General features: G+C 43.5%; 1 protein-coding gene across 3 annotated transcripts in view; it reads left to right on the top strand.

Annotated features, from left to right (window-relative positions):
• The first annotated feature begins 205 nt into the window (after positions 1 to 205).
• The window catches only part of rab3c (RAB3C, member RAS oncogene family), a 158880-nt gene continuing 146959 nt past the window's right edge, over positions 206 to 12126 (top strand). Inside the window, exon 1 of one of the 3 annotated variants that reach the window (XM_062972394.1) lies at positions 206 to 238. In XM_062972394.1, coding sequence (XP_062828464.1) covers positions 221 to 238 — 18 coding nt within the window. In that variant the 5' untranslated portion in view covers positions 206 to 220. Of the gene's footprint in view, positions 239 to 2332; positions 2512 to 11074; positions 11300 to 12126 lie in introns of those variants that run through there. The other 2 variants (XM_008102880.3, XM_062972393.1) reach the window with 2 other exon arrangements.

The following is a 12126-nucleotide window of genomic DNA, read 5'->3' as shown; positions in this document are numbered from 1 at the left end:
ACGTGGCCGGGTCGCGCCTTCTCTAGGGCTGGGCTGCTTCTGCCGGGCGCCCCGCCCGCTCCGTTCCCGCGGCTGCTCTTGGGCTCCGGGGTTCAGGGACGGGTTGGCCAAGGCTCTGCCAGCCTCTCCTCGGAGCCCCTTGACCCCTCCCCGCCGCCCGTCGCCTCGTCTGCCGGGCTTTCCCCGTTCCTTTCTCTTCGGATTCCCCTGAGGCGTCTCAATGGAGCTCTACGGGAAGGTAAGGGGGCTGGGATGGGGAGGAGGCGGCTCTCCTTTCCAATGTGTTGAGCCCTTTTGAGCCCTTCCGGCTTGTTGTTCGACTGCAGCTCCCATCATCCCGTCCTAGTGGCCATTCTGACCATGGCGTAGAACGCGCCAACGTAGCAGAGGAGTTAGAACCTCACGGAAGGCTTCTGGGTGGCCTTGGGCGAGTCATACTTTCTCAGCCTCAGAGAAACCAAGGAAAACCCATGATACGGTCACCATAAGCCGGGAAAAGAAGGCACACAACAACAAAGTACTGTCGAAGGTTTGAGGTCCAACGCAAACACAAGGGGCACAATCCACTCCTGCGACTTGAGAAGCTTCTTTAAAAACGGATTGGACTGGCCAGGATGGAGTCTTTACAAAGATTATTATTAATAATAATGATAATAATAATGATAATAATAATAATAATAATAATAATAATAATAATAATAATAATAATAATAATAATAATAATAATAATATAGTTTTATTCTTTCTCCCAATAATGGATCTGAAGCCACATCCGGATCTCTCTTGACCACTTGCCATCTTGGCGACTAAACCGCATCCCATCCCAAGGATCAGAAACCTTTCTCTCGGGAAAGAGTGGCTTCCGCAGCCCTGGAGGGAGCAGCCGCGTTTCCCTTTAAAGGACCGTTGCCTCCTCCTCGGGTGCATCGACACTGTGGAATTAATGCAGTTAAGCACCACGTTTCCATCACGTTTCAATGCTGTAGTTCATTACTGTGGGATCCTGGGAACTGGAGTTCAGCGAGGCACCAGCACTTCTCTGGCAGAGGAGGCAAAAGGTGTTGTGAAAACTGCAACTCCCATAATTTGATAGCATTGAGGCGGGGGAGTTGAAGTGGCGTCCAGTCACATTTATTCTACTCGGGAGAGAGTGTGGAAACTGGAAGAAAAACTCGGGCAACAGCAGCGTGGACTGGGTTGCTGTGAATTTTCCGGGCTGTATGACCATGTTCCAGAAGCATTCTCTCCTGACGTTCCGCCTGCATCTATGGCAACCATCCACAGGGGTTGCGAGGTGTGTTGGAAACTAGGCAAGTATGGAATGTCCAGGGTGGGAGAAAGAACTCTTGTCTGTGTTATCGAAAGCTTTCGTGGTCAGAATCACTGGGTTGCTGTGAGTTTTTCGGGCAGTATGGCCATGTTTCCAGAAGTATTCTCTCCTGACGTTACTATGGCAGGCATTCTCAGAGATTGTGTGGCGTTGGAAACTAGGCAAGTGTGGTTTATATATCTGTGGAAGCACTGGAAGGTCCAGGGTGAGAGAAAGAACACTTGTCTGATGCAGGCAAGTGTGAATGCTGCAATTAATCACTTTGATTAGCATTGAAAAGCCTTGCCGCTTCAAGGCCTGGCTGATTCCTGCCCGGTGGGATCCTTTGTTGGGAAGTGTTAGGTGGCTCTGATTTTCTGATGGTCAGTTGGCCACCTTGATTAGCACTGAATAGCCTTTCAGTTTCAAGGTCTGGCTGCTTCCTCTCTGGGGGAATCATAGAATCATAAAGTTGGAAAGAGACCTCGTGGGCCATCCAGCCCAACTTCCTGCCAAGAAGCAGGAAATCGTGTTCAAAGCACTCCCGACAGATGGCCACCCAGCCTCTGCTCAAAAGCCTCCAAAGAAGGAGCCTCCACCACATTCAGGGGCAGAGAGTTCCACCGCCGAATAGCTTTCACAGTGAGGAAGTTCTTCCGAATCCTATGTTGCGAGGTGTTAGCTGGCCCTGATGGTTTCGTGTCTGGCATTCCTCTGTTTTCTGCGTGGAGTTCTTTATTTGCTGTCCTGGTTTTTAGTGTGGACGCTGCAATCGCAGACCCGAAACACGCTTTACTTTGGGTTTCCATGGAGCGTTTGGAAAGGAGGAGCGGAGGTGGAGCTAAGGAGGGGGCGGAGCTAAAGAGGAGGAGGAGGAGCGAACGAGAGGGCGCTCATGGGAGTTGTAGTTGCGGGGCGAGGCTTTCCCTCCCAGGCCTCCGCAGGAGGGAGCCGGCGGGCACTACAAGTCCCAGAGGTCTGTGCGCGGGCGGAGAGAAAGGGGCGGGGCTTGGGAGGCGGACAGCTCCGGTGCTGATCGGGGCGGAGGCGAGTGCGAGGCGAGCGTCGGGCGGCGCTGGACCATCCCTGCCCACTGCTGCCGCTGCCCGAGGCGGACGAGGAGCCGGAGGTCGGCGCCTGAAACCCACGGGCCAGGAAGGAAGGAGCGGAGCCGCACCATGAGGCACGAAGCCCCCGTGCAGGTGGGTCAGGCTCAGGGTGGAAGGTGGAGCCGGAGGGACAGCGTGGAGAGAGAGGGAGAGAGAGAGAGGGAAGGGCTGCTGCCCGGACGGGATCCCACGCGAGAGCGCCCACGTTGTGTAATTGCAGCTCTAGGTTCGGTTTGGAAAGGCAGCAGCAGGGGGATAAGGAATAATAATAGGAATAATAATACGAAGAGCTAATCAGACGAAGAGCTAATTCTCATATCATTATTATTGGTTTGTCATGGCTCAGTGCTATGGCATCATAGGAGTTGTAGTTTGACAAGGTCTTTAGCCTTCTTGGCCAACGAGTGTGACGCTTCACCAAACCGCAACTCCATAGCGTTGAGCCCTGGCAATTAAAAGTGTCAAACTACAGCATCAGTATTTTATTATTATTATTATTATTTCCCACCTTTCTCTCTTGATCAGCTTCCTACAAGTTCCCTGTGTGTGCATTTCCCCCCTTCCCTCTCTTCCCTCTTGGATTCCGTTCTCCTCTTTCCTTCCTCGGAGGGAAGGCGAAACGCTTTCCCAGGGGCGTTACTTGGGAACGGACGCAGTTTGACACCACTTTATCTGCCCTGGCTCAGTGATAGGAGGTCGTGGGCGCTGTGGTTCGGCGAGGCATCCACACTCTTCGGCAAGGAAAGCTCAAGAGCTTGGACAACAACAACGCACAGCATTGAGCCATGGCAGTTAAGGTGGTGTCACGCTGCTTTAAATTCTACAGTATAGATGCCCCTTAGCTGTTGGCGACTTCCAGAGCTGCTGGACAAAACGCCTTTTCCTTCTGTGACAATGTGATGCAGCAGCCAAAAAATGCCAATAGGATTTTGTCCTGCATCAATAGGAGTCTAATGCCTAGATCCAGGGAAGTCATGCTACCCCTCTATTCTGCCTTGGTCAGACCACACCTGGAATCACACTGTGTCCCATTCTGGGCACCGCAATTGAAGGGAGATGTTGGCAAGCTGGAAAGCGTCCAGAGGAGGGCGACTAAAATGATCAAGGTCTGGAGAACAAGCCCAATGAGGAGCGGCTTAAAGAGCTGGGCATGTTTAGCCTGCAGTAGAGAAGGCTGAGAGGAGACATGACAGCCATGTATAAATATGTGAGGGGAAGTCATAGGGAGGAGCAGGCAAGCTTGTTTTCTGCTGCCCTGCAGACTAGGATGCAGAACAATGGTTTCAAACTACAGGAAAGGAGATTCCACCTGAACATTAGGAAGAACTTCCTCACTGTGAGAGCTGTTCAGCAGTGGAACTCTCTGCCCCTGAGTGTGGTGAAGGCTCCTTTTTGGAGGCTTTTAAGCAGAGGCTGGATGGCCATCTGTCAGGGGTGCTTTGAATGCAGTTTTCCTGCTTCTTGGCAGGGGGCTGGACTGGATGACCCACAAGGTCTCTATGATTCTAAGACAGCACCATTGTTCCCAATTTCCTGACTTCCTTGCTTCATGGATTAAGTCTTCATTGGGGGCAGGAGGCAACAAGGGGACACAGGATCAACTTTTATAATCGCCCTTCACATCTTAAATGTTTATTAATTCAGTTTAGTGTCTATGATATTTAGGAGGTCAGCATTGAGACTGACCTGCTAAACCAGGGGTGTCAAACTCATTTTTAAGGAGGGCCACATCAGCCTCATGGCTGCCTTCAAAGGGCTGTTGAATCCATGGATGGAGAATTCGTGGATACAGAAGGCCAACTATAATTTGTTTACAAAGTGGTCGGTGCATTTTAATTTTTACCCAGTTTGGGTCCCCAGATATTACTGAATGCCAACCTCCAATATTTTTATTATCTACCATAATGGGAACTGCAGCACAACAGCACTGGTGACTCTGAGGTTGCAGAAAGGTTAACTAACAATTTAAAGTCAGACGTTATATCCACAAGCCTTGTATCTACATTCAAACCTCACTTTCCCGACTAAAGAGAAAAACCCCATGTGGGAGCAGGACCCCTCATACACTCGGAGCAGAACATCTTCATTTCCGAATAAAGATTAGGAGGAGTATGATGGTGGTGGTGGATCAGCAGAGCAATCCTGAAAGAGTTGTTCCCCATCTTTGTTTCCAAATAAAGATTGTGAAGAGTGTGGTGGACACACAACAGCAATGTAATCCTGAAGAAATTAGGTGCATCTACACCAGGCATGGGAAAACATGGGCCTTTTCAGGTGTTTTGGATTTCAGCTCCAGCATTCGTAATAGCCAGTAGACTGTTAGGGATTGTGGGAGTTGAAATCCAAAACAGCTGGAGGGCCCAAGTTTGCCCATGCCTGATCTACACTGTAGAATGAATGCAACTTGGCGCCATTTAAGCTGTCATGGACCAATGCTATGGAACCCTGGAAGTTGTAGTTTTACAAGGCCTTTAGCCCACTCTGCCAGAGTGCTGGTGTTGTTCCAAACTACAAATCTGACAATTCCATAGCATTGACCCACGGTAGTTCACGTGCTGTCAAACTGCATTAATTCCACTGCAGATACACCTGCGGTTTCCCATTCTAATAAACAGGTCTTTCTCCCCAGGAAGGAGTGCTGAATTACAGCCTTGGTGCTTGGTCTTCTAGTGACCACAAACACTGCTTTCAAGCTGTGACATATAATTCCCTGAAGGGATCTTGGGGAAACCTATGAACCCTCAACCCTTTTGTGTAGAGAGTGCACATTTCCAAAACAATATCTTTTTTAAAATGTGTCTTTCAGCACCAGATACATCACACTGAGGGGGAATAACAGAATATATAATGAATCTAAAGCAGAAGGCAGAAATAGTTATTTACTTGTAAGGAGATGTTGCTGTTCTTGAAGAAGGAACATGCATGACTCATACAAATGAAGAGCACACCTTCTGGAAATGTCTGGGTGTAAACTGTTGATCTCAACACTAGGCTGTTTTTAGCAGCTTTTTGCTTATTTTTAATTGTATTTTGACCGAATTGTTTTAATGACTGTAACTAGTTTAATTCTCTTTTCATATTTACTTTTGGTATATTTTCATTGTATTGCTTTTTCATTTGTGAGCTGCTTTGGATTTCAACATTGGGGGTGGCAAGCAGATAATAATAATAATAATAATAATAATAATAATAATAATAATAATAATAATAATGGAACAAAGTACACCTTATGAATGTTCAAGAATGTCTTTTCAGTGAGTAATTCTTAGGGTTAAATGGGTAATAATAACGGTCTGTAAAAATGCTATATAAACACTTACCTAGGAGTAAAATGCATGAAAACAGAGACGGACTTCTCAGTACACATAGGCCCCTTCCACGCTGCCCCTCTATCCTGGGATCTGATTCCAGATTATCTTCTTATCCCAGATTACCTGGCAGTGGTGGCTCATATAATCCAGTTTAAAGCATAAAGACTGGGATATAGAGCAGTGTAGAAGGGACCATAAACTGTCCTGTAATTTTTCTTCATTTTACTGTAAAATGGACCATGGAAACATGAATTTGGTCTTAGAAGTTCAGCATTGCTCACCAATTCTTTACAGCTGATGTTGTGAGCCATGTCATTTCTGCAATGTCTCCACCTGGCAAGTATGCTTAAGGTCGTATAATGTATTTTGTGATGTGATTCAATTCAACTTTGGAAACCAAAAGAAAACAAAAAAATAACTTTGGCATTATTAATTCTTTCTTGATACAGTATGTTATCTCTGTAGTAGATGTTGGTTGTATATGGCTTTGAAAAGGGAGTAATAATTTATTCAGATCAGTTATCCATCTGCTGGATTCTCTTTTTAATACTGAAAGAAAGGACAAACATCCTGACCCCCTCCCCAACACATAGAATACCTTTCTAAAATGAATGTTCTGGATTAGTTTTGCAGCTGGCTTAGATGTGCTATCCACTAAGAAAACAAGGGCACTTGTTTTGGAATAAGGTCAATGAATTAAGTTGTTCTTCCTGCTGAGTAGCCATGCATTAGTCAGGGTTGCATGCCTGCAATTTTATAGACAGTGCAACTATACATAGTTCCTTGGGAATACATACTGTTGAATTCAGCTGGGCCTGTGTGAGCATGGGCAGAATTAGACTGCACAGAGAAAATTAAAAGAAGACAAGACGTGTTCTATTTCACATTTTCTTTGTGTATGTATTCTATGTCTCAATTGTTTTGAAGACCCTCATTTTCATCCTCACATATATCTAGTGCTTTACAAGAAACACAGGTTCCAACCTCAAGAAGCTTCTAATCTAAACTAAATGCAAGGACATGAGAACAGAAATAGTGATGGAAATATGGATAAGCATAAAAAGACTGCAGTAAGATTACATTATCAGTGGTGGATACGTTCCATGACCTAATGTTTAGGCCTGGAATTGTGGATAATATCAAATTCCTATATTTTTGCTTCCTGCCACTTCCTCAAGAGACACTTGCCCAACAAGAGAAGGTTGGACATCAGCTTTTGACCCAAGCATCCCATGGAATTGCACTGGAGGACCAAGAAAGACCACAAACATGTCCAGAAACGGTGACCATGGGAACTGAAACTATGGGAAATGAGCTCATGAATTAGGGCGTTTGACTGTATGTGATTACTTTTATATACTTTGACTACATTGTCATTTTTTTATCGTGTCAGAAGTGACTTGAGAACATACTGCAAGTCGCATCTGGTGTGAGAGAATTGGCCATCTACAGAGATGTTGCCCAGGGGACATCCAAAGGTGTTACTGGGAGGCTTCTTTCATGCCCCCGCAAGCCAGAGCTTAATGGCGAGAGCTCATCCCATCTTGCAGATTCGAACCAGCAACCTTCACGTCAGCAACCCAACCTTCAGGTCAGCAGTTAACAAGGGTTTAACCCATTGTGGCACCGCAGCTCCTTATTACATTGTAGTAAGAATTAAGAACTAAGAGATGATCCAAAGCATTCCCAGAAAGGAGGGTACTTGAAGAAGGCATACAAAGAAAGTGTGATGTTGACATGGGAGATGCTGGTATGTTGACATGACAACATTTTGAGGTATAGGTATAAGGCCAGGCAAGGAAAAATGGATAGAACCTCCCACCTCCAAGGCAGGAGGCTTTGCATGGCTGTAGGTGGTGGCAGTAGATGAACAAAAGCCATACAGTTATAAACACCAGGCTTAGCAGAGTATACATATATATACATAATTTGTCCCCATTAGTTATTATAGGACCCTGTCATGCATAGCACTTTAAGTGCCATGGTAATATCTTATGGAATCCTGGGATTTGCAGTTTAGGGAGGACTGTTTTCATTTCTCACCAGGGGACTCTATTTCCTCAAAAAACTACAGAGACCAGGACTCTGCTGGATGGAGCTATGCCAGTTAATGTGGGACCATGGGGCTATAATTGCCCGTAATGTGTAATTACTTTTTTGCAATATTAATCATTTATGACAAAGTTGAAGGAGTAACTCACTAAATTAATTTATTAAGTTGCTCAGCACTTTAAATTGCTTTTCAGGAGAAAAAACCTTGAGATTCACAAGATAATGACACAAAACATTTTAAAAAAATTCTCTGCTGACTGTGTATGCCAAGGCTCTTCAGGAGTAAATTATAAAATTCATTTAAAAAAGGTTAATTTTGTACCAATAAAATAATAATCCCACTTCATACATTACTGGATATGTACAGATTGTCAACTGGTCCAGACCACAGGGAGCATGTGCATCTCTTGTCACAACAGCTGCGATGGTTGCTGGTTCGTTTCTGGGCACAATTCAGTGTTGCTTTAAAGCTTGATATGGATCAGGTCCAGGTTGAATCTTGAAATAAAACTTTTGATATGTTTTTGGCTAAACTTCTCTAGTGTGGATTGTTAGCCACCTTGAGTCGCCATGGGGAGAAAGGCGGGATATCAATAAAGAGAATAATGTGTTGTCAAAGGCTTTCATGACCGGAATCACTGGGTTGCTGTGGGTTTTCTGGGCTATATGGCCACGTTCCAGAAGCTTTCTCTCCTAACGTTTCATCCACATCTAAGGCAGGCATCCTCAGAGGTTGTGAGGTCTGTTGGAAACTAGGCAAGTGGGGTTTATATATCTGTAGAATGTCCAGGGTGGGAGAAAGAACTCCTGTCTGCTTGAGGCAAGTGTGAATGTTGCGACTGGCTACCAGTATTTAAAAACTCTAAAATCAGGATAGTAAATAAAGAACAACACTCTGAAAACAGGGAAACTCCACACAGGAAACAATCAGGGCCAGCTAACACCTCCCAACAAAGGATTTCCCAAAGCAGGTAGCAGCCAGACTTTGAAGCTGCAAGGCAATTCAATGCTAATCAAGGTGGTCAATTGCAACATTCACACTTGCCTCAAGCGGACACCCTGGACATTCCACAGACACATAAAACCCACTTGCCTAGTTTCCAACAGACCTCACAACTTCTGCCATAGATGTGGGTGAAACGTCAGGAGAGAATGCTTCTGGAACATGGCCATCCTTGTTTAAAAAGTCTTACACATGTAAGACTTTTTACATGTAAACTCTTTTTACATGTAAACTTTACATGTAAACTCTGATGAGCAGAGAGAGATAAAGAGGAACAAGACCATAGGGAGATTGGAAAGTAGCAAGAGGAATGAATGTGAGGCCAGTGGATACTGGTGGCTTCTTGTTGGCAAGGCAGGGAATCTATTCCAAATTGTACTCTGAACATTTAGGGATTATCTGGGGTGTGAACCCTTCATCCAAAACAACTTCAGCACTCTGATTTCTTCCTTAGGGTTCAAATTATAACCCAGAGTGTTTTTAATTGCCCCCTTGACATTGAAGTCAGATCTACAGCTGGTGAAGGGGTTTGAAGACTGGAGTTACATGGCTAAAACAATGAAAGAGGAAAATCATATTGGATTCATTATAACTTTATCTCAAGCCAATATTAGGCTTTTCTTGACAGTTAGAAGGATCTGCTTCATTTTTTTTCCTAAGAAGAAAAGAGCTACTTTTTATAAGAAAACAGTGCCCAGAAAACTGTCAAAAACAAAGCACTGAGGTGAACTAATAATGCATTTTTGCCATGTCGCTTCCCTAATTATAATTATAGTGCATCCAGGGTTCTCTGAGATATGGAAATGCAATCAGGCAGAGTACTTCAGATTAACATTTAGAGATCAGAAATGCAAATGTTTCCTCTCCCCAGCACTACCATCTCTTCTGCTGAATATATCTAGAATTATTCTAATTAAACCTTCAAGCAGTTCCAGATTTCATTGTGAATTTGTTTGATGTTGAACTGTGAGTTTCTGGTGGGTGTTCTTTTTCTGAATGGAGTTCTATAGTCTTTGAGGGAAAGGAGTTGATAGACTACCTGAATGAGCTGCTTGATTAGATTCATTTTGTCTTGTTTGCAGAATAAACTTCCAGTTACCAGATTTTTTTCTTAAAGATTTTGCAATAACTGACCAAAATCTTTCAATAATTCAAGAGGAAAAAGATAGAATTATTTTGTACACCTTTCCCCATATCTAACAATATTTTAATGTAAACATTGTGTGAGAGAATCTTGTTTGATAAATATCTATTTATCAAAATCTGTACAAATTGTACAAGCAAACAGAAATATAATATATTTACCACCAGTCCTGTAAAGAGCTCAACGCAATACTCATTTCTATCAAATTCTCTAATCATATTTTTAAAACAACTCTGCAAAATGAGTCATAATCTCAGCAAGAGCATAGCTGATCTGAGCTTCATGGCTTAGTGAAGATCCGAACTCCTTGGCTGTCCACATTTATTAGCATAATAATCTTCCCCAGGAATCTTGTAAGCAGAAGATGAGACCATTTGGACCAGTGGTTCTCAACCTGGGATCCCCAGATGTTTTGGCCTACAATTCCCAGAAATCCCAGCCAGTTTGCCAGCTGTTAGGATTTCTGGGAGCTGAAGACCAAAAACATCTGGGGACCCCGGGTTGAGAACCACTGATTTAGACCATTTCTCCTTAGAGTGCTATTGGGCTGATTGACATTGACACATTAACTGGACAACTCTTCACATCATGACTTACCAACTTTAGATGTGATTTGAAGCCATTGTGTAATTTCTGGCAATAAGAGTTAGGAAAGCTCCGCTGGCCATTGTCTGATTTGGGATGAACTGTTTTCCCAATATCTAAATAATTCCCAGTTGAGCACTGCTCCACATAACTTATGATTCTTGTTCTCCCTTGTGAACATTTGATTCTTTGAGAAAGGGAATGGATGAATAATAATAATAATTCAGAAATAGATCCTGGATTTGCTGGGAGTTCAAATGTAATGGCTAGAATCCAAGGACCTTGTTTCTGAATATGCCTGCAATATCAGAAAAGCTGCAAAAGGAAATGATGGCTGGGAGAAGAAGTCATCCATGATGTCATAAATGTATCCCTGGAGTCAGAAAACTCCCTCCACCCAAGTTGTACCTGCACAAGTTTTTATAGGGGGCTGTTTGGGTATTTGTTTGCTTGTTTAAAGATCAAAGATCAAACAAACACTCAACATATTAAACTTCAGAAGTGGGGAACTTAATCAAGCTGAGTCATCATTAATATTGTGAGCTAAACAGAGCATTCTCTTGTGTGGTGTCCTAAATGCATATTGCTCACAACCATGACAACAGCAAATGTTGGTACAATCCAAGATGCTTGAGATGTGTTAGCAGTGATCTTTCAGGATATGTCAGTAATTGGCAGATAGCACTTCAGGAGAGATGTGTCTCTTGCCAAGTACTGCATGTTTCTCCGGCAATACCAGCACAAACCAATCTGTTTAACACTGAAGCTAACTCTTCTCCGTGTCTGGTATGTAACTAACGTATTACATATAAAATGTATATTTGACAAACTAAGCATTCCTCTATAAAGTGAAAATAAAATATATCAGAATATATCTTAAGGATGGGGAATATGTGGATCTCCAGAGGTTATTGTTTGGCAGCTCCCATCAGGCCCAGCCTTCACAGCCAGTGGTGAAGAATGATGGGAGTTTTACTCCAGTTATGTCTGAAGGTTCATATATTTCCGATCCATAATATAAAAGAAGCTGCAGCAAATCACAGAGAAAGCAATATAGAATTCAGAGACCTAGCTGTGCTAGTCTGGATCAACATGCAAAGAATAACTCAGTGGAAGAAGTTTGTAGAATAAGCTTTTATAGACTGAGCCTACTTCATCAGGCACAACTAATGCAGCTTTTGACGGTCATCGGATTGACTCTATGAATGAGAGACCTCCAAGTTGCACTGTTATGAACAGTCCTGCTCAGGTCTTGTGAACTCAGACTGCGGTTTCATTTATTGAGTTTTTCCATTTAGAATGCAGTCTTTTTTTCTACTGCTTTCTACTGTATCAAGTATTATTCCCTTTTCTAATGAGCAATATCCCCTTATATTATGCACAAAACACTACATGCAATTTAGTCATCTTGGCTTCTAAGAAGAGACTTGGTGAAGTCTCTTTCTCTGGAGGTTTTAAACAGAGGCTGGAAAGTAATCTGTCAGGAGTGCTTTAATTGTGTATTCCTATTTGGCAGTGGTTTGACGAGATTGTCCTTGTGGTCTTCCAACTCTATGATTCCATGATTTTTTGGATTCATGTATTAATGTTTTTAGCAGTTCATGCTATCTGTA

The sequence above is a fragment of the Anolis carolinensis genome, chromosome 2 (assembly GCF_035594765.1).
Source record: "Anolis carolinensis isolate JA03-04 chromosome 2, rAnoCar3.1.pri, whole genome shotgun sequence".
Classification (NCBI taxonomy): domain Eukaryota; kingdom Metazoa; phylum Chordata; class Lepidosauria; order Squamata; family Dactyloidae; genus Anolis; species Anolis carolinensis.
Note: the sequence above shows the minus strand (reverse complement) of the source record. Positions and strands in the feature narration are given on the sequence as shown.